Source organism: Diospyros lotus, chromosome 12, assembly GCF_014633365.1.
Source record: "Diospyros lotus cultivar Yz01 chromosome 12, ASM1463336v1, whole genome shotgun sequence".
NCBI lineage: Eukaryota > Viridiplantae > Streptophyta > Magnoliopsida > Ericales > Ebenaceae > Diospyros > Diospyros lotus.
The window spans coordinates 1,667,781-1,691,637 of record NC_068349.1 but is presented as its reverse complement, the minus strand read 5'-3'; the positions used below and the strand labels follow the sequence as shown (position 1 = coordinate 1,691,637).

The 23,857-nt window shown below is 35.9% G+C and overlaps 1 protein-coding gene across 1 annotated transcript; it reads right to left on the bottom strand.

Annotated features, from left to right (window-relative positions):
* Window positions 1-7,244: 7,244 nt before the first annotated feature.
* LOC127786771 (UPF0481 protein At3g47200-like) lies at window positions 7,245-23,748 on the bottom strand. Its single transcript, XM_052314420.1, has 3 exons — window positions 23,203-23,748; window positions 21,280-21,965; window positions 7,245-7,548 (listed from the first exon to the last, which is right to left on the bottom strand). Exons 1-3 carry the CDS (start codon window positions 23,746-23,748, stop codon window positions 7,245-7,247), a joined length of 1,536 nt encoding a protein of 511 aa, XP_052170380.1.
* Window positions 23,749-23,857: the final 109 nt, after the last annotated feature.

Below are 23,857 nucleotides of genomic sequence, written 5' to 3'. Positions count from 1 at the left end.
GAACGCGTGGCTGTAGGAGGCAGCCACGTGGGAGCACAACAGGGCCGCGCAGGTCCCTGCGTGGCGCGCTAGGCCGCGTCTGGCCTCTCGCATGAGGCCTGCGTGGCACGCGCGCGCGCGCGTGCCTGGGCTTGGCTGCTCAAAAAATTTCTTTTTCTTAAAAAAAAATCATAAAATAATTATAACCTCAAATAATTATTTTTTTAATCCCCAAAAACATACCAAATTTAATATTTTCCATTAATCTCCATAAAACCTCACATAACTTGATAAATTACCCTAAACCCCATAAATTAATTATTTTACTTAAATCCTCAAATCACTTCAAATGCCGAAATTAAAAATTGTCAATTATCTCAAATTTCGAGATGTTACATGTGTGATTTTTTTATTAATCCAAATTGCACAGTCTGATTTGGTCTTCATAAACTGCACCACAAAATACAGTGCGGTTCGATGCGGTTTTCACGATTTGTCCACGTGGACATTCTATAAGGGTTGGTAGATTATCAAATTGGGTCTAAAGCTTTTTTGGTTGATCATTTTAAAATATTTGAAGTTTGCAGTTCAAAATTAACTTTTTTATAAGAAAAAAAATAGGAGAAACTATATTAGTAAATAATTTAAACAAACTACAATTTAATCAAAAATCAAAATGCAAATTTAAACATATTTCCAAAGCATGCCATAACTATTAATTTTCATAGTGTTAGACTCTTAATAGTTTGGCGGTTCAGTTAAAAATAAAAATTATTTTTATTAAATCACAAACCGAATGATTTATAGATTTCTCAAACCATTTCAACTTATTCCTCTAAAAAAATCATGCGATGCAATTGATTTTCACGATTTAGAAATTTTTTTGAACAAACCTAGTCCTCATCAATCCTAAATTGAATTGGAACAGATCATAATTAACTTTAAAAATGATTTTATTATTGCACTAAAACTGTTTTTATTTAAATGCCACCTTAGGTTTCATATGAACTTTTTTGGATATATAACTTTTAATATAAAAAATAATTATTTAATTTAAAAATAAACATAAATTTCATAATGCATTCAAATAAATTCTAAAAAAAATTAAAATTTTTGACTTAAAAACAAAAAATTTCTAACTCTAACATGGAAAGGGATAGAATTTTTAATCTTTTCATTTTTTTAATATTACGAAACAAAAATATTTTATAATTATAAAAATGACTCAAAAATATTTTTTTGACATTTTAAAAACAAAAACGTTTCAAAATCGTTAAAATGGTACTTCAAAACATTTCCGTACATTATAAATGCCACTATTAAACGTTCCTTTAAAAACTTTTAATTTTTTTTTTCACATTTGGGACACTAACCAACCGTTTAGCATTTATATATATTGGGGCTGAGGTTGAGGCTCCACTTCTCCAACAATTAGAATTGTTGCTTAGAGTAAAATGGAAAAAAAAATGCAAAAAGGTTTGAAAAATATTATTTGGACATTTAATTATAATATTTTTTAATGATATTTTTACAACAATGAATTATATTTTTATATTATGTTAATATAAATATATAATAGATTAATACACAAGTGTTATTAAAAGTATTACGACTGAAAATGTCATCGTCAAATCGTTTAGATTTTACAAAAAAAAGAACGATCAAAGGTATAAAAAAGTTCTCGTGTAAGTACTATGATTTTTATGTCAAATACTGAAAACTTGAAAATCGTAATGAAACAAGTGTACACATAGTAGCTTTATCATTAAATTGAGATTTTACTTGACTTTAAGTGTGGATTAAAATTAAAATCAATATTAGAGACGTATATTTTTAAAAATAAGTGTCTACCTATTTATTGAGAAATATGGAGTCATTTTAATTAATCTGGGATTAGAATTATTGTACATAATGCTTATCTTGACTTTTCATAATCTTGTTAGAATTGAAATTCTTAAAAATAGTGTTTACTCTTATTTCTCTTAATCTAAGTAGGATTAAGATTTTTATGGATGATATTTATTCCAATATTTCAAAATTCTCTTAGCATTAGAATTCTTTATAGATAATTATTTATCTTTTTGGAGAAATTTTCGAATGTTGGAGTTATGTAGTTTGTGTAGGGCCCCTACGTATGGGAAATTTATAACTTTTAACCCAAAAAAATTATTTTATGCTTTTGGGATTTTTTTGATTTTACTCATGACACAATAATAACTAACTTTTAAACAATAACTAATTTTGAAGATGATTTTATTATTGTGTTAAAACTCTTTTTATTTAATTTTTTTATAAAAATTAAAATTTAAACAATTACTATCAAACACTACCATGCATAGAAATGGAAAAGGAAAACGGATATGATATGAAACGGAAATAGAAAAATGACTTTTTCAAAAGAAGTAAAAAAACAAGGACATAGGAAAAGTATGTAAATAAAAAAATATAGGAGTCTTTTTTGTAAATATAATTTTTAATATAAAAATTATAAAAAATAGTTATTCATTTTAAAAATAAATATAAATTCTATAATGCAATTCAAACAAATTCTGAACAAAATAAAAAATTTTAAGTTAGAGATGAAAAAAATTTCGACTCTTACTTGGTTAGAGACAAAATTTTTAACCTCTTTGGGGAAGAAAATCCCTTTCGATATTTTTATAATACTACTGTTATACATGTTTTCCGCACCACTTCTTATGGGCTAGGTCCAGTTTAGCAAGACGACCCAATTGCTTAAGGCCCAGGAGGTCCTAACAGGCTCACCAAGGCAAACCCATATATATTGTCCAAATCCGAGCTTAGGTCGCGGAAACGAACAAGCTTCCAGCGAACTCCCAGCGATCAATTCAACGGGCTCTCAATAAAGCCCCTAGTTTGCTAGCTCAACCATTCAGCTCGGTGGTCTAAAACTTCCCTGCTCGCATAAACAACAAAGCTGCTGGGCAGTTAGAAGAAGAGGCCTACTTACTTTATCTGAGGCAAACCATACTCCTCGTAATGAGGATCCCACTCCCTGTTTTATGCAGATGATAAGGACTATTTGTTCCCCATTATATCATCTTTGTATTTTTATATCTTAGGAAAATTGTAAAGGTCCCTCATTATAAATAGGAGCCAAAAATCTCATAAAGGGGACATAGGGAATAATTAGAAAACAGCCTCCCTGAAAGAATAATCAGGATGCGGTCGTAGAGTAGGCATCGTTCTGGACGAATCACGTAAAAAATTCTGTGTGCTCTTCCCATTTTTTCTTCTGCTCCTTGCAATTCCGGATTCACTCACTGCGACCCAAAATGAATCGTGGCTGGCTAAAATCACCGCGATCAACTGCGAGATCTCCCACCAAATGGAAGGCCCATTGTTCCAACGGTGGATATCCCTATGCCACCACTAACCGGGAACGCTGCCGGCATGCCCCCACGGGCCACTGTCTAACCCACTGCTCAAATTGCCGAGATAGAAGCGATCCAAGATTGGCAGCAATGCCAGGAGGTGTTGGAAAATACAATAATGCAGCTCACTGATGCGGTTAGGGCCTTGGCCCAGGCCCAAGCGCGGGTTGTCCTCGATCCACCGGCTTCGCCTTGAAGGGTTCGTCAGCCGCGGGAAGAAAGACCCCCATTGGCAGAGGAAGATATCGGAGATAATTATCCATTCCCGAACCACCATTCTCTGGAATAGGAAAGAAGCAAGCGATGTCAGGCCTAGCGATCCGGGGACCTAGATTTGACCGTGGAGGAATTGTATCAAAGGGTTCGGTAGCTGAAAGCTCAACAAGGAGTCCACAGCCAAAATAATGGCCGTAGAGACAAGACGCCATTCACGCGAGAAGTTGAACTGGAAGCCCTCCCTCGAAGGTTCAAAGTCCCGAGCATGTCACAGTACAATGGGGACAGCGACCCCTACGATTACCTGGATGCATACAACGTTCAAATGGATTTACAGACAACCAGCTCGCTGGTAAAATGTCGCGCTTTTCCAGTGACCTTCGGTGATATCCCCCGAGCTTGGTTTAGGAGCCTTCCACCTCGTAGCATTAGTAGGTGGGAGCAATGCTAATGAAGATTCCTCAATCAATACCGGGTTATAATACCCCATATTTTTGTGAAGATGCCACGTATTTTAAGTGAGTTTAAAATACCAAAAAATATGTTTGAAATGGCAACGAGTGACCAAATCAATCGCAGGGAGTGCCCTAGTTCTTAGACACCTGAGGATAAAAGTATATTTTTGACGAGTGTCTCGAGGCGAGATTTATGATGCTGAAAGAAATTAAATCAGAGACGGTTTTTCGGTTAAGCTAAGTTGTAGCCTAAAATAGTCGAATGATGGTAAGGAGCTTCGGGAGATCTTACATATCGAGTAATTTTGAGTTATTAATTTTGAGATTATAAGTATCTCGATAAATTTGATGTTTGAGGGTATAATTGCAATTAGAGAATTATCCAAACAAAATAAGAATAAAATTAAGAGCTTTTGTGGTAAAATATTAAAGTTGAGGACTTGAAATAAGGGCCAAAGTGTTATTTGAAAGAAGTTTGCGGTTGTTGCTTGGATTTCAAAAGTTGAATTCATTCTAGCTTTGGATTTTAAAATCCATTCAATTATAGGTTTGAGTCTTTGGAGTCCATGGCTAAGATTGTGACAAGTGGCATAATGTGATTGGTTGGAGAAATCTATAAAAAGGCACCATGGGTTGTTCTCAAATCATTCCAAGCTAGTTTGAGGAGTGAAGCACTCTAAGAGGAGGAGCTTGCTCTAGAGAGAGAGAAGGGAGTTCGGCAAGAAGGCGGGAAGAAAGCGGCGAAGAAGCGACGGAGAACGAGCTTCGTCGGAGTTGCGGGTCTTTGTCAGAATTCACCAAAATCAGTTAGAAAAAAAGCGAGGTAAGTCCTTTTTTTGGATAATCCTATAGAGGGGGAAGAGAGGTCACGTAGGTTCAAACGGGGGTCGAATCGGAGTTAAAAGGAGGGAGATATGGCCGAAATACGAAAACGAGGCGTTGCTGTCTGAAATCTGGTGCCTGCGCGTGAGTTACACGCGCCGGAAAATGGCTGCGCATGAGGGCGCGTGGCCCGCCTTTTCAGGGCACGTGAGGGCGCGTGAGGGGCCTATTTTCCTCCAAATTTTCCAGTTATACTCCTAATTTAATACCCTTCAACCCTATGTAAAAATATTTGAGTTTAGATTTACCAAAACGTGTGTTTTCTGTAGAAACCTAGGCCGTTTGCTATGAAATTATACCGTTGAAGTGATAAACCAACAAGGTGAGACTCTTGTACTCCAAATCCTATTTTTTATTCTCTTATGAGAGTCTTCTATTGCATGAGACATGTTTTGTGAAGTTCTTGTACGTAAACTCTTGTTATTCTCTTACGTGAAATCATGTTGCATATATGAAATGTATTTTTTTGAAAATTATATGCTATTGGCTTTTTAACTGTTGCATTTATAAAATTCGTGTGGCCATACTGTTGTACCTACTTGTTGTTGGCCGAGGGCAAAAGTCAGATATCCCTCGAGAGGCGCTATGCGTGCGCCATCGAGAAAGCTCTCGTGGGGAAAACCGTGAGCCTAAGGGACAACGGATGCGGTGCTTGCATGAGTGCTATGAGGTCGGGCCGAAGTGACATGGTTAGAGACCTCCCGAGAGGCGCTATGCGTGCACCATTGAGAAAGCTCTTGTTGGAGGAGGCTAACGTGTTCACGAGGCACTTCGGAGTAGTTCTCCTTGTCTTCTCATACATTTTATACCTGATCATGCATCGATATAAACTGTTTTTTTTTTTAGTTTCTCACTAGAAGATTCATCTTCTAATTGGACTATGTCCCTGGAATATTCAAACGTTCCAGGTTTGACAAGCAGCTCTAAGGGAAAAGAGGTAGCTGAAAGATAAGCTTAATTTACTGCCTGTAGCATGTTTAACATATCTATGTTTATGTGCGAACCTATGTAATTTTAGATATGTTTAAGACTTGATGACGTCCATGTAATACATTTTGTAGACGTCTTGAACAATTTTATGATAAATAAAGTATTATGGTTGTGAACCATATCAGGTTCGATCTAGCTTCCGCATTCGAGATTTTAACGCTTGTCTTAGCTATTCGATTATTGGGTTTGTTAAGCTGAGAAGGTGTAAATTAGGGTTTTTGGGGTATTGTGTGATGTATGGCAGCTATTGTAATATGAAAAATTTTTATATTCCCGAAATCCTAAGTTATAACACGCTCAAGAAATTTGGGGTGTTACAGGCGCTGAAAAGGCAGCTCGCCCCACGATGTCACCCCGTCATAGTGTTCCAGAAAGCAAACGAGTCCTTGAAGGACTACATTGCCAGATTTAAATGTGAGGTAAGCAACGTTGAGGATCCCTCTGGAGAAAATGTCCTGACTGAGATCTCCACAAGGCTCCACAAAGATAGGAAACTCTATGAGAGCATCTACAAGAACCTAGTTAAAGACTTGGGGGAATTCACTACAAAAAATTAGAGTTTTAGCAACGGAAATTTCCGTCGCTAAAACATTAAAATCCGTCACTAAATTTTTTAGTGACGGATTTAGTGACGGGCGCCTACCCGTTGTTAAAGTTGGCGTCACTAAAATTTAGCAAGGGAGGGATTTTGCGACGGGCTTCCTTTCCATTGTTGATCAGCTAATTTTTAAAAAAACAAATTGCAACGGGTAAACAACCCGTCATTGATCAGCCGTAAAATAAAAAAAAAAAATTTAAACGTAAATAAAAAAATTTAAATTATTAAAAATTTATATAAATAAAATTTTTTAAATTATTAATAAATTTTAAATTATTTTCTATAATAATTTTAATAGATAAAATAAAAATAATAATTTTTAACATAAATGAAAAATAAAATTTTAAAAATTTACAATAAATAAAAATATATTTATAAGAAAATTCATATTTAATTATTATTCAAATTTTTTTATATTTTATATTTATTTAAAATAAAATTTATACATAAATGAAATTAATGATAATTAATAATTTATTTTAATTAATTATTATAAAATAAAAATATATTATTTAAAAAAATTAAAATTCATATTAATTATTAAAATAACAAAACTGAATTTGTAAGTCAAACTAATTAATTCATAAATATTCAGTTACAATCATCATCATTTTGTTTCTTATCATCAAAAAATCGATTACTCGGTCCTAGTTGAATCGACGATCCAAGTTGTTGATAAGACGGGTCAGGTTGTTGTAACGCCATCATTTGTCTATTCATCTGCTCTTGTCACGCCATCATCTGTTGCTGCCACTGACGCAGCTGCACATTCTCATTTCTCATCTCTGTCACCTCGATCCAAGCAGAATGCAACTCCGCGTTCATCCAAGACTCGGTGGATTGCAGCTGATTTTCCACCTCGACAACCTTAGTTTGAGCAGAATATAACTCTTTGTTGATCTGGGTGACTTTCAATCTCATTTGTTCTAATTCCGACGACAAACCATATGAACCACTGGAATTGCTATCAAATACAACAGGGAATGATTGCCTACCTTGAGAGCCGAGACCGTAGACATGACCCTTCTTGTTCCTACCAGAGACAACTTGATAAAAAATCTAACATTCGTCGATTGTAGGTAGAGAGGACGACTCACTACCATCGGCTGATGCTGAAGATGCCTCTGCACTTAATCTCTCGAACGCCTCCTATATAAATTAAAATATTGACGTTATCAACTAATAAAAAAAATCATTAAATTGTAATGTTAATTAAATTGTACAAAATACAATTACCACGACGGCCTTTGATCTATTATCAAACCATACTTCTTGTCCTTGATCATTCTTTCGAGTGTGGGTTCTCCTAAAAATCTCAAATTTATTGGGTTCGCGGTTTAATTCCCTTGCCTGCATGACAAATATATGAAATAAATAAAAAATAATATAAACTATTATATAAATTTATAAAATTTACATTTAATTAGTGGAAAAACTAATTACCATCATTCTTCGGCTCTCTGTGAAAGGAATGGATCCACCTGTGTGGACTGACCCATCAGTCTTGGATGCGCGATTCTTTTTATTTTATTCTACTTTCTTCTTGTATTCATCTTCATCCCACTTGGCCTGTAATGCTCGCCGCACTATCGGATCCATCCATTCCCCTTATCTGCACCTTCTTCAATTTTGTTCAAATTATTTCTAAAACTTCTCCGATCAGATTTATTCCAAGTGATCCATATACGATCACTCTCATCGAGTTGCCACTTAAACTCCTTCTATAAGAAATAAAAAATGAATAAATATGTAAACAATTTTAAATTGAAACTTTCTATAATTAAGAATTGCAATTAAACTTACACTAAATTCGTCTAGCCACATCCGTCGTGTTAATTCAAGCACGTCATCCCAATGAAGCCAAGCTTCAGTGTACCGTCTCTTCCAAATCTTGGATTGTACACCTGGTGGGCCAACCTTAGGGTAAAAACTGTAAAACCAATATTTATCATGTAAGAAATTGCATTTATATGTAAAACAATCAAAAATAATTAATTAAAAATAATATAATTAAGATACTCACTGATCACAATTCTGATTGCAGGATAACTCTATTCGGTGATCAGTTCGGTTGGTATTAATTGGCTCAGATGGAGTCTGGTCAACATTTTGGCCAAAGAAAAGATGTCAAAGGATGTGCATATGGTATCAACATAAATGAGTATAGATATGAACCTCCTATGGGATTAAAAGTAGACCCATGATAGGGGACAAAATGTGGTGCAGTCTCAGGTGGGTGGGACTGTAGTATAACCCATATGATATGGCATAGAGGGGAATGATTGTTGGAACTGAGGCATGGGAATGAAAGCATGTGGTGCGATGGCTAAGGATAAAGGAGTAGATGGAACAACATGTGTGGAGACAGAAGGAGAAAACTGTGAACCAACACTACTAGGATCTGAGGAAGGTGTGTCCCTATAAGATCGATGTCTTCCTCTACCCCTACTACCCCTACCCCTGCTTGGTTTGGGAGATGAATGTCCTGACATTTGTTTTTGAAATTACATGAAACAAAAAAACACAATAAAACGTACAAGATCACAGACATTAAAAAATACAAAAGATATTATATCATAATATATATATATATTTAAATTCACATGTATTCATAAATATATCAATCTTCTTCTACAAATTCATCACTATCTATATCATCAGATAATAACTTTTCTTCGTCGTCTTCTAATATAGATTCTTCCTCTGCATCATCATCTTCTTCTTCTTGTTGAATAATATTTGAAACATCTATTTTCTCGACTATCCCATCTAAATCTTGTAAACTACCTCTAAGGTCATCATTTTGATCAATTTGCAGAAGTTCTGATATTTCATCCTCTTGAAAAGGTTCTTCCATATTAGCCTCGGGAGCCGTTATTGTAGGTTGTGGCTTTGTTTTAATAACAACCATCCAATCACGTTTATCATAGCAAGTGTTGGGGTACGACGCGTAATACACTTGTTCAGCTTGTTGAGCAAAAATGAAATGATCATATTTCTTATACCTTCTTGATGATTGAACCTCGATAATACCATACTTTTTGTGGATTTTGAACATAACTACCCTTTTAATTGGTAGGCTTGCATATTCCAATTCAATAATATCTAAAATTTTTCCGTAATAATAGGTCTCTGAGAATCCAACCCCTGTCCTAGGCACGCAAACACCAAAATTTTCGATAGATCTACTAGTATTCCAATCGATGGTATGAAATTTATATCCGTTCTCGAAATACATTCGCCAATACCGCACGTTTGGAGTCGGTCCCCATCCTATATTCTGAATTAATGGATCTGTAACAATTTGAGTATTCGAATTAACCTGAGAAAATATTTGAATCACTTAATGTATTTTTAAAATTCAATTAAAAAATAATCTAATATGAAGTAACATACTTGATGATGGAACCACTTAGAAAAATGTTTCTCGATTTCTTTGTCTATTTTTGCATCTGTGATATTTGAATATAGTTGACGCAATAGATTGGTGTACATGCTGAAAAATTTAAATGATATATCAATAATTTAATATGAACTAAGAATAAACTTATAAATATATTCATTTAAATTTTAATTCTTACTCGATATATGGTTTGACCTCCGGAGTATTCAACAAGACATATAATTTGGCGGTTTCAAACTCTTTCCCATCCATCCACCTGATTTTCATTGCTCCCGCAGCACGGCTTAGATAATTAAACACAGAAATTTGTGGATATGAAGAATCTCCCCCGTCGTCATTTCGAGGGACTCTCGTTCTTCTTGATGGAACATTTGGTGCAAAATAATATGAACCAAATATGGACGTCTCCTCAATTAAATATGCCTCACATATGGATCCTTCTACATGAGCTTTATTGCGGACATTCTTCTTTAAAGTGTTGAGAAACCTAAATCATTCAAAAATCTAATCAATATAAAATAATTTTATTATCTTTAAAAATTAACGATTCAAATTATATCAGACGTACCTTTCAAACGGATACATCCATCTGTATTGTACTAATCCCCCACCTTTGCTTCGTAAACTAAGTGCACTAGGAAATGCTCTATTAGGTTAAACCATCCGAGAGGAAATACACACTCTAATTTGCATAAAATGATGGGTATATTTTGTTTTATGATATCTAGGTGTTCAATTCTCAATATTGTTGAGCAAATATCTTTGAAAAACTGGCATAACTCAGTGACCGGATTCCAAATTCGATCTGGTAATGCTGCAAATGCCGTTTGAAGTAATCGCTCCATGAGAACATGGCAATCATGACTTTTCAACCCAAATAACTTTGTGTTTCTCATATCAATGCACTTACCTAATCTAGAAGCATATCCATCAGGGAGCTTAAGTTCTTTTATCCACGTAAAAACACTTAACGTTTGTTCCCTTGTGAACGTGTATTGGGCCTTAGGTTTTCAATATTTTCCCCCGCCATGGTCTATTAGTTCAAGTTCTTTGCGCTTGCAATATTCTTTAAGGTCCATTCTAGCCTTAGTATTATCTTTAGTTTTACCTTTCAAATTCATAACTGTATTGAAATGATTGTCAAAAACATTTTTCTCAATATGCATGACATCTAAGTTATGTCGGATCAGATTATCTTTCCAATATGGCAATTCCCAAAAATGCTTCGTTTTGTCCAATTGTGCTCAACACCATACCCAGGCATCGCACAGTCCTGTAATTGGAGGATAGAAGAAAAATTACAGACTCTCTGAAAAACCATGATGGTGGAGAATAATTATCGAGTCTGTTTTTTCTAAATGCACTTGTATTTCTCCGGAAGGCGTGATCCATAGGCAAGAATTGTCTGTGATAGTCAAAAAATGACGTCTTTCCATCATACTTGAGGTTGAAAGCTTTAGTTTTCTCCATACAATATGGACACGCTAATCTACCCGATGTCATCCAACCAAATAACATTCCATAGGCAGGAAAATCATTGACGGTCCACAATAGAGCAGCCTTCATGAAAAAATTATTTTGGGTTGATATATCATAAGTCCTAACACCTTTGTACCACAATAATTTTAGTTCATCAATTAAAGGCTGTAAGAACACATCTATCTTGTTTTTCGAATTTGATGGACCTGGAATAATAGCAGTCAGAAAAATAAACTCTCTTTTCAAATATAATTCAGGAGGCAAGTTATATGGCGTCACAATAACCGGCCAACAAGAATACGGCCGACCTGAATTATAAAATAAAAAAATTAATTTTAATTAAAAACTCCGGGTTGGGAGTTGGCATCCAATGATGAGGTTTGAATGTAATGTTGGTTTGGTAACCATAATTGAAGATCCATGAGATTTGCGAGCTGTAAATTGGAGATCATTAGTCAAAATCCTGTTCGCTAAATGTGAGGATATCTGGTGGATATTAAGAATGAGCGAGTTATGAATAGTTATTCTAATATGACATGACCTAATTGAAAATCAGGTTTGTGAATGGATAATATGAAATCACCAAGATTCGAGGATAAGAATGACTTGGCATAAATCAAGGATCCTAAGGAACGATCTGAAGTAAGAAACCTAGGAGGGTTCGATAAGTACCTTGAGAACATAATTTGAGGGTTTTAGGAGTCCAAAATTGATGATGGGAATAAAGGATCCAGAAGTGATGATAAAGGAAATAAGGAAAGATTACCATAAGGAAACGGTATGTGTTAGTTTCATAGGTGATTCAAGGGTAAAGAGGGTCAAGGTGTAGCCTTGAGTCCTATGGATGTCTTGGGTAATGATAGAATCCTGTGAAAGTTTTAGGTAATGATAAAAGAAAGAACTGTATCGAGGATATTAGTTTAGGATCAGACAAGGAAAATGAATCGGAATTAAATAAGGATCGAATTCCTATTTTGGGGTTTTAGAAGTTTTCTTGGTGGCAACTGGAGATTTGGGTAACATATTTTGGGTGGCAATGAGAATTTCTCTTTCGAGTAAAATTTTGGAGTATGATCTAAACTTATTTCCCTTACATATGGTCACTACTAGACAAAGAGGGAATGACCATAAGTTAGCTATAGTTAGGGTCATGTTGCGACTGAAAAGTATTAAGATATCAAACAGGAAGTTTGTATATTTTGAAGATTAGAATTTTCCCTTTACTTGGAAATTTAGAAGAATCTTTTGGCTTTTAGAGGATTTGAAAAATAAAACTTTACGCTAGTATCTGGGATTGAAAATGATATAGGGGCCAATAATAAACTAGAAATTTGTGATTTAGGATAAACCTTGGAGATTAGAAAAATTTTGATAAGAGAATTTCGAGTTTAACTTTGATGTTTCTAAAGGAAAATTTACACGTACTACATATGCTTGGAGATAAAATGATATTTCAACCTGTGGAGACGATTATATCTTAAGCTTGAAATGACCCTAGTCAATTTAGGAAGGTTCAAACTCAGAAAAATTATTAGCAAGGTGTGTGAAAATTACTCACTCAAAAAGTCATATGGATGACAAATCTTTATAAACCACATAGTTAGCTCGATAATTGTCAAGGACCAAGGGGTAATCATATAGGTCTTGGCTTGAGTTTTAAGGCACCAAGCGATGAAATAAGATTCGCTAAACTTGATAAACTCGTAGAGATATCTTGAGGCATGGTATGGTAATTAGGTCTTAACACGTTGATCTTAATTGATCCAAAGGAAGAAATAGGAATGATTGAAAGTGCGACCCATAAAGTGAAGTGTCAAGTTGAAAGTCGATCGCGAAATAAGAAGTCGGAAACATATTAGACTATAGAAGAAAATTCGAGGAACTAGGAATTGATGGGACAAGGATGCACCACTCAATTGAGTGATATTTTTAGAAAAGAAAAAGAGAAAATCCAAGAGATCAGGGATTTGGACTAGTGTTAATAAGACCCACTATAGCTCTCAGAGATGGAGCGAGGAGTTCTAGCGTAGTGATAACACTACTGGTGCTTGACCTGTAACAACGGATCTGAGCCTAGGGACCAAGGTAGAGGACTAGTGGTTGGCTTGTGGTTTGGGGTGTGATACCCATGAGTCAGAGCAACACAGTGAACTGTGGAGACGATCAGATGCTAAGGTTTGGACGGCAACATGGATGTTATGTACGAACTAAAGTTCAAGCTCCTATGGGCCGAAGCATTGTGGTAGAATCCCTAACCATTATAAAAAGATTGAAGACTTGGAATATGACCCAAGCTGGATAATTTCTATGAGGATTATGATAGTCAAAAAAGAATCAAAAGAAAGAAATGTAATTTCGAGCGAAGAAATAATGTTTGACAAACTATTACTAGAAATTTGTGGAAGGATTTTACTAGGATAATTGCATTCACAATAGAAACTCGTGAAGTTATGGATACTAAGACTTGATAAGTGGGCCTGTGAATTCAAAAGTTGTGGTGAAAAAGTAATTATGTTCATAGGTCGAGGTAGGTCTTGCCCAGGAGTGGAATAATCCCTGGCATAGACATGTTTTGTGGATTTACTTAGGAAATATGTTTCCCGGATTAAGCAAGTGGTGGAATGGTTGTTTCCCAGATAAGGAATTTGGAAGGAATTTAACTCTAGATGTTGATTTGACTCTTAGTTTCGTGTGCCTATGAATACGCATCCCAGGAATTGTGAGCAGTTGGCTCTGATTTAGTTGTCTTGAATCTTATCTTTGGTGATATAAAAAGGTTAGAGCAATAATAAGTATATCTTGGCACTCCCAAGAACATGAGTTGATCTTTAAAAATAGTACAAAGTCAACATAAGATATGATAAGTAATCAAAAGTGTTTTTCTTTTCGAGAGACATATTATGATTTGAGAAAGTATATGAAAAAGTTGTTAGAAGACATGAGTTTTCAGTTCCACTATGGAAATTCTATTTGGGTTGTGGGATTATAGGCTGAGTTATAAAAGCTATGCTAGGTGTTGCCAATGACCCAGTGAGAATCGAAAGTTATCCTGTAAGGTTTCCATTTAAGGTAGTTGTGTGAGAACTAAATCGTCTAGTAAAGAGCGAGTAAAATCTGCTCCTAGAATTGAGGATGACGGAGACCTTGTTTAACTTAATAATAAGATTTTTCTCACATGAGAGGGATATGAAAAGCATCGCTTAGTTAAGCTAGAACATTTGGTAGTACTAGGGTGAGATGCTACGAATGACTTATGGGTTTAAGTGCTCTAATTGATAGTATAATGGTGGAATGTTGTTTTATGAATGATAAATTGAAACGACATGAGAGTTCTGTGTTGAGACAAATTGATCTGATTGATGGATAGCGTTTGGAAGAGAAATAGTAACATGCCAGGATGTTAGGTTGCCATAAGAGAAATTGAGTTCTTGATAGACCTAAATTGATGATTTATGTGACCAGCCGCAAGAAGCTAAGAAATTATCTCTAAAGTTAATGTGCAATCGAGGTACTGATAATTGAGGAAAAGGTACGCCGAGTTAGTTCAATGTTATCAATTTTTGTGTAATCATGATAGCTGAGTTAGTTCAATGTTATCAATTTCTGTGTGATTATGACATATGCACTAGCATAAAAGTGGGTTGGGAGAATTAATAGTTAAATAAAATAAGATTTGAGAACACGATTAAAAGTGGTATTAGGTTTTATAAATTATTTTGGGATTCGTGTAGCCGTCGGTATAGAGCTACAACGGGATATTTTAGAGAATAAGAAACATGTCTGGTAAGCTTGGACCATATAGAAATGTAAGTTAGGAATGGAATTTATGACATTTCAATTGGGAGTCATTAACAATAGTAGTGATTCAATTATCACAGGCCAAATTTCGAGGACGAAATTTATTAAGAGGGGGAGAATGTAATACCCAGGATTTTCTTGAGGCTATAAATGGAAATTAATGAAAGGTATAAATGGAATATTCAGAAAAATGAGGCTTTAGGGATCACTATCGCAGTCTTAAACGACCGAATTAGCCGAAGGGAATACCCCGGACCCTAGATGATTAAGGAAAATGCAATGGTATTGACGAGTAATATGAGATATGATTTTAGGTATCAAAAGAAGTGGGATCGGGAATAATTTTCGGTACAGCTAAAATGCAGTTGTGAATCAGGCTCAGAAACCGAATTATTATAGGGGACTTCCGGGAGGTCAACAGAAGCCTGAGGGGGCTACAATTTTTTGTAAAGAACAACCCTTCAGTGGTTTCAGAATGAAACAATAGCCCGGTAAGGACACTGGGACAAAATTATCATTATCTAGTAATCTTGGATTATTAATTTTGCGTTTTCGGTATTGAAATACAAATTAATTTGATGTGTGAGGGCCTAAGTGCAATAAATAAATTGCCCAAGTGAAATTAAGATGGAAATTAGGGGGGGTTAATGTGTAATTTCTTTATATTAATAGTGTATTATATAGTTATATATATATACCACGCATGTGCGTGGTTGGCTTATGCGAATGTGCCAAGAAGCTTCATGGCCGAATTGCTTGGAGTAATGGCCAAGTTTTGATGCAAGTACGAGCAAGGAGTGGTGGCCAAGGCCCTTAAGTCGATGGGTTTGCTATAAATAGGTGAGGAGATTGAAGGGAAAAATGGAAAACGAAGGAGGAAGGTGGCCGAGAGTTGCAGTGAGAGAGCGAGTGGCCGAGAGCTTGAGGAATCAAGAGGGATTGCTGGGATCAAGACTAGTGGCTAGAGGAAGTAAGGAGGTTAGCCGGAAGCGGCCTGAGCAAGCAGCAACAGCAAGCGACAACTATGGCCGCAAGTTGTTGCAGCAACGTAGTAGCTAGCCACGGCCAGCGGCGGTTGCGACCAGCAACCAGCAACGGCAGGAGGCCAAAGCAGTGACCGGAGAGGCCAACTGCGGCCGGCAGGAGGGCTGGTGCACGCGGTGGCTGTAGTGCGCACATGGCAGGTGCGATGAGGAAGAAACAGAGGCGGGAGGGAGGAAGAAGAAGCAGGGGAGAAGAAAGAAAGAAGAAGAAAAGAAAAGAAAAGAAAAGAAAAGGAAAATAGAGAAAATGAAAAAAAGAGAAAGAAAATATGAAAAATTGGGAAAAATTCTCGAAAAAATCCTAAAAAATTTTGAGGATTAATTTGAGGCTATAAGAGCATGCCAAAGCTAGGAAATTACTCAGATGCGCATTTTAAGGCTTAACATGCATTACGAGGCAAAAATTGACTTTTCGCATAGGATAAGTGGTTTGATTCTAGCTGTACCTTGTCTTGAATGTGTGTTGGAGTATGTGTAGTGAGTTCTGGTGAGCGATTTTACCTTCCCAAACTTAGGATATTTGTGATTGGACCAATTCTAGTGAGCGGTTATACCCTCCAGAACTTGGGTTATTTTGCAAAGGCATTTCTCTTATGTGCTTGTGACAACTTTGCATATTGAATATGTGGTTTATTGCATCAACTGTTTTTCTTACAAATGAGTCGGTGCATGGCGTGTGATTTTCATATCATCGGGGTGTCAATTGTTCGTGTCGTTGTTGGGTCCGTATGGGACAGGATGGGGTCTTCTTGAGAATGAGACATGGTTAATCCTGGTGAACAAGTGACACGGTAGGGCACTCAAGGGATTAAGTATGTCGCGGCAAGGTCAACCCCAACGGTGTGTGGAATGAATTTTCCACGGGAGGTTGAGTATATCAGGGAGATTTCTCAAGTTAGACACGTTACATGTTGTCATTTGTCTGTATATGCCATGCTTATATGTCTTTCATGCATTATGTAAACTGTTTCATGCCATCATTTAGATGTTTTATCATCTAACCTAGGTTATGCCCTTGGAACATTCAACTTTCCAGCTAGGGACTGCTGCAAGGTCGAGGACATGGCCGGTGGGGCCGACGGTGTTTAGTTGATAGTCGTTGTACCATTTTGAAGATGTCAGTATTTACTTTGGTATATGTACGAACGGTTATATGATACTGCTGTTATCATTTTGTAATGTTGTAACACGTGTTTGGAAGTGGGAATACCTTGTATGAAACTCGTGGTAGGCCACGACATTTTGATGTTAATTATTCCGCTGTGTTATATTATATTTCTCTTAGTTTTAAGTCTATGGATCTTGTTAGTTAAACGAGTAAGACTGGGGTTCTCGGGATTTTTACCTACACGCGAAGATTGCTCTTGAAATCACCACGGGCTTCGGCCATTGTATGCGACGAGTGTTTCATCTGCATATGAAGATTATTCTCATGGCACCGCATGTGACAGACTTGGAAAAAAAAAAAGATTTCCGGGATTCCCTTATAGTGACGTGCCCGTGTAAGGCGAGGTGTTACAGTTGCTATTTGGGGTGGTGTTGTATTTCAATTTATTTACTATTACACATTGCATGGTGATGCATTGAGACATTAAGCTATGGGTTTGCATACATCTGGGATCATGCTTTGTATTCAATGGAGACGTGAGCATTGACATGACATGGTTTGCTTGTGAGTACTGACCTGTGTATTGTAGATGTGTATAGACACATGGAGCATTTGTATGTGTGAGTTCTTATGTGGGCGTAGCATAGCCTGATGCTTGACTTATGGGGGCTTTGACATCACGTTTATGCTGCATAAGCCATTGCATTTCTTTATATGTTGTATTACATGGTTTCTTGGCGCGCTAGTTTTGTCCGTAAGATGTACATCTATTTCGGAGACAGAAAGACCGTCCTGAGGGAGCGTTGGCTCATGAGTTCTACTATTCCAAGTGTCGGGAGTACCGCCCCGATGGAGCTTCGACTTGTGATTGTGATGCATAAGATTGGGGGTTCGAGTCCCACAACATCCCAAGATCCCTGAGATCTTTGATGTGGTGGTGTTCACAGTTCCGTTGTGGTAGCCTGTCATGGCTACTAACAGGTTTGTATATGAGGCCTTGGGAGCCATTAATTATGATCTCTTATTTGGGCCCCAAGGACCATATGTGTGCATTTATGCATTTCCAATTATGACTTGGCATCATTAAATCTTTAGCCATTCTCACACAATTCAAGTGGGGTGACGAAGGTGCATAACCAACATGAGTAAGAAAAGCACATTTATTTCCTTGGTTAACCATTTTCCAATTGTCAAATCCCACAGTAGCCAATCTCAAAATATTTGATGGATGATCATAATTCATAAATAGAAAACAGTAGAAACAATATGCTTTATCTTCTAAAGGTGGACATTCCAACCACCTAAATTGATTGAACCAATTTTTTTGAAAACTGCAACGTTGATTTCCAAAAGTGGTATTTCTGTAATTCAAAAGTGATAGTTGATATGGCCCAACTAATAGATATGCTCGTCTAATCTCATCCCGTGCATTAATGAGATATTCACAAATTTGCTTTCTTTTCCCTAGATCTCGTTCAATACAAGAAGACCATTGACATTCACGATTTGAATATGGAGAAGCTTCAATTTCAGGAGATAAACTTAAAGGAATTGATGTAAATTCACTAGATTGATTTTGTACACTATGAATTGAAGTACTTTCACTAGTATGATGATCTTTCTTTCTGAAAAAAGATAACAATATTTTTCCTTTCTTCACAAAAGGTTATTGTTCCTCTAAATTCTAAGATACACAAACAAAAAATAGCACAATCCAATAATCGAACAATTAAAATATTTAACTTGAGATTTGAGGCAAATGTAAGGCCAATACAACAACTGTATTTCAAGAGTTCAAACAAGAGAAGGAAAAAGTATGGTCGATTAAATATTCAAATCATAGATTCATAATAACAAATTCCAGGCTTCCAGCCACGACAATTCCTAACTAAACACAACAGTCAAATAGGCAAGTAGACACAAAGTTAGCAGGAAAATCACTTACTTAAAACTTGCTGAAAAAAGGCAGCGACTTCAACAACAAATAAAGCATAAATAGGTAAAAAACTACGGCAAAAAAAAAAAAATATCTAGATTTAGTTATCAATCCAAAGAATCAAAGAAGAGAAAACATATCAGTTATACAGATCTGGGCTCAATGAAGCAGATCTAGAAGTTTGGGGGGTAAAATGAAAACTTGAATCAGAGGCAGTGAGCGAGAGCGAGGGCGAGACCGACTAGACGAGCAAGCGTGGGGGCGAGGGTGAGCGAGAGCAAGAGAAAGGCAGTCAGGCAGAGAACGAGGGTAAGTGCGAGCGAACGAGCAAGAGAGAGAAAGCAAAGAGCAAAAGGCAGCAAGGGTGAGTTAGAGCGAGGTCGAGAGAGGAAGGAGAAGATAAGGGTTTGCAGGCATGAGGGCTAGGCTGGGAAAAATTAGGGTGGGTTGGACTGAATTTAGACTGGGCTATTACTAAATAATCAAAAAATTTACCTTACAAATTTAAATTTTTTTATGGGCTACCTTGGGCTAAAGCCTAAGGCAACTCACACATAAATTTGCCCCTGATTATTAGTTAATTCTACAGTGACATGTGAATCAATTTTAAAACTTTTACATTAAACATACTTTGAGGGCATTTGAATCACCATGTATGCTTACCCTCTTCTCCCTGACCATTAGGAGTATGGCCATCAAGATAGCTTAGGTATATGAGTTTGGTATCTCTAGTGAACCATACACAAGTAAGGGTCCTAGTATAAATTTTGCTGTGGACATCTCAAATCAGGTTATATAAACCTTAAATTCCTTAAACAAGCTTTCAGATCTTACTCAACTTGTTAGAAAATTGACTTGTTCCATATGCAATAATCAAAATACTTGACTATGACCACCAAACTCTTGTGGTAAGTTCTAAAATTATCACAAAAATTCTGAAAATATTAAAAAAAAAAGTTTCGAAATTACAAAATATACACTTCAATAAGAGACCAAAATAATCATATCTAGGTGTAAGGGTGCTCAAATTTTGACATGAACCAGAAAATTGGTTCAAACCGACCAATTTGGTTCTCGTTTCACATTTTTACTTCAACTAGTTTTCAGTCCAAGATGAAAAATTGGTTTAAAATAAACAATATTATTTATTAATAATAAATAATATTAATATATATGTATATAATGTATTATTGAAATGTAAGCTAGTTGATTTTTATTTAGATTTTTTAAATTTTTTGTTTGAGTGATATGTATAAAGACATATATGCATTTTTTTTAAAAAATTTTATATTAAAAAGTAAGAAAAAATATCCAAGACCGATTACGATTGACCCAAATCAAACCAGTCCAATCTTCGATTAGGTTACATTTTAATAAAATGTAAGCCAGTTGATTTTTTTTTAGATTTGTTTTAGTGAAAATTTTTATTTGAGTATATATAAAAAGATAAATGTGCATATATTTTTTAAAACTTTCATATTAAAAGTAAGAAAAAATATCCAAGATCGGTTACGATTGGCCTAAACTGAACCACTCCAGTCTTTAGTTTGAGATTTTTAGAAATTTTGGTCCCAATCTAGTTTGGTCCTAGGTTAATTCAGACGGAATAAAGACTCTTATCAACGTGTTAGTGCATTTAACTAAAAAAATGAGATAAAAATGTAGGTACGCATCAATTAAATACACAAAATTAGAATAAAAAATGGAAAAGTGGAACTCGCTCGAGAGGTTTTATTGCACTTCTTGATTCAACAATTAATTTATGGACATATTATTTGAACATTAGTTATGATATTTTTAATAATACTCGTGCATTAATCTATCATACATTTATATGAATATCATTAAAAGTTCCCAAATAACACATGAGATTAATTTAGGATGGTAGGATGGCGTAGACAGTTTGCACTATAGTAAGAGAGAAGAGGAGGAAGGCTGCGATGAGAGAAATAAATGCCCACGGGCTTCTGAAGTAAGTTTGATTTAGATTAGCGTACCATTTATGCCAAGGCATGTCGCAATAGGCGATGAGATTTGTGTACACATTTTTAAGGTTTTCGTTCATCTCCATGACCAAATCCTTAGACATTGTGTTGAACAAATCGGCTGCCTCCTTGTCATTCCCAATATAGTTGTCGATAATCCCTTTTGAGCTCAAAAGTTTGATATCCTGACTGTCATCAATGATGCGGTCCATGAACGCGACGAACGAAGTGATGTCGCTGCCAGCGGGGATGTGGCAACGCTCAAAGGCTATGAGATTCAAGAACATTGATTTGGTAAAGTCATCAACTATGAAATAGGGAAGTTTCAAGAGGCCGCCGTCAAAGGTGATGTCCTGGAGACTTTTGCTTTTGCTTTTCATGAAGCGGACTCCAGCCTCATGGAGTTCTATGGCTGGGCGGACGACGTTGTGTCTATCTCTGGGTTTATTGTGAGTGTGGAGTAGGCGTTTGCAGTTGAGGTCAAGCTTGTGCAAACACTTACCCATCTTTGGGTAGTTGCCTTTTCCTTGATTTGTAGAATTGGGGGCTGCATTTCCATGTTCGTTGTGTGTGTGGAGTAGGCCTTTGCGGTGGAGGTCAAGCACGTGCAAACATTCACCCATCTTTGAGTACTCGCCATCTCTAATGTTGTAGTTGAGAAAGTCGAGTATCTCCTTGTTCAATTCATTAATGTCAGGCTGCACAAATAACGTGAGGGGTAAAGCAAGTATGAAACCTTGGACATGGATGCCTTTGTCGCTCATACACAATCTAGTCAAAATTTGGGAGAATAGAAGAATGAAGGATATGAAAACTAAACGGTCATGCAATCAAAACATGAAAAAGCAAAATAATCATGCAATTACCAAGTTAATAAAATTGAAGAATAAGAAATAAATAATACATATGTCTAGATAAATAACACGAGTGTCTTGCAAGTGTCCCCTCCCTTTTGAAAAATTTTAAGAAAGTATTCTCAGACACACCATGTGAGTTTGCCTTATATGTGTTGTCAATATGAAAACCTGTAGAAAGTGTCTGTATTTTACAAGTAAATACAATAATATCTTATTGATAATATTGAAAAAAAAATAAAAAAAATACACATATAACAAAGTGTCATGTCACAAAATCTATTCTAGAAAGTCAAACTCTTGATCAACTTATGATTAGTCAAACTCCTGATCAACTTATGAATTGACTTTGAATACCTAATTAACACGAAGAACCCAAATTTTGAATAAGTTATGCTCCCGAATTACTTGAAGACAAATAAAGTGAAATAGCCTAACTCATGTAGAAAATAGGCACCAAAAATATCCTCAAGGGTAAGATAAGAATAATCACTAGAAGCATAGTTCACGCATGAGAAGGTTTTGAAGTACTTACATGAAGCCTTTCTTCAAAGGTAATTTTAGTAAGAAAATCCCTCAATATGAGGCAATCCTTAGGATTTAGAGTTCACAAATAAATCCATGCCCAATATGATGAAACATATGGTAGGCATCTTAAGTTCCCTTTATGTCACATGCCATAATAATTTAGTAATTTCAATCCAAATTAATATTGGACTCAGGAAAATAGGAGAAATCAACTACATAGGTAGGATCAACTAATTCCCCTTATGATCCTCACTATAAAGCTCAACTCAAAAGGAATAGAAAGATCTTAAGGGGTGAGCTAAATGTATGATACTCTACACTACTATTAGATGCCTATAAGCTATCTCCCAAATTATTTTCTAATCTAAGTATAGTGCCATCTTTCGATAAAGTTCTGAGATAATTACAATTATTTTGATTGTGCAAAAATCTCAAGTTTAGATCAATTCATAATAGTCCAAATCTCATATGAAATCTTATGAATTCAATTAGTTATTGACTTTCAAATCTGATTTATGTTTAGAAAAGAATGAGAAAATAGCTCAATGTATACCTCTACATTCTTTAGGATATGTTTGAGCCTGAGTAAAAGCAATATTGGCAACTGATTCTCTAGCATCAACATGTCAGCCTTGATAAACGGTATAACATAGAGATCTCCATGTTGGCTAAAGATGGGATCGTCATCAGAATAATAGTTTTCAAACTTGTATGCAACTCGTAGTACTTCAAGCATGAAACAGCCATCTAAGATCATCAATTGCACAAATCTCTCAGTGTTATCTTGCCGTTTAGCGTCGAGGGAATCGTATGAGTCCTTCAATTCTTGAGCCATTTCTGCTACGAGGGCAAAGACATCTTGCATGGTTAGCCCTGATTGATGGATGTAGTGGATTAGAGTGCGTTTCTTGTGAGCCTCCATCGATGCTAGTTTAGTCTCCTCGTGGTGGTACGGCCCGAACGACACCACTCGAGGCAAATAGGGTGTCTCATTAATGTTTGAGATGAAGGGAGGGACTTTGTAGATGGACGTTCTTTTCCTTCCCAATTGCTCGGGGTTGTTGAGCATGGCTTGCATCTCCACCACACAACTACCCATTTCTCTGTTTGCTAGATCTCGCTTACAAGATTTGCCTGTCAGCTTGATAAACTCTTACATTGGACAACTATAAATACACCTCAAGTTGGTTAAGTCAAGTTTATCTTAT

Bases quoted from the DNA above. Each gene is read 5' to 3' on its own strand.
- LOC127786771 (XM_052314420.1), bottom strand. From the start codon at position 23,748: ATGGGTAGTTGTGTGGTGGAGATGCAAGCCATGCTCAACAACCCCGAG. The intron at 21,966-23,202 runs GTATACATTGAG...TTATTTGTGCAG, and splicing joins ATATCCTAAAGAATGTAGAG to CCTGACATTAATGAATTGAA. The intron at 7,549-21,279 runs GTACGCTAATCT...TGTCTCTGGTAG, and splicing joins GACATGCCTTGGCATAAATG to GAACAAGAAGGGTCATGTCT.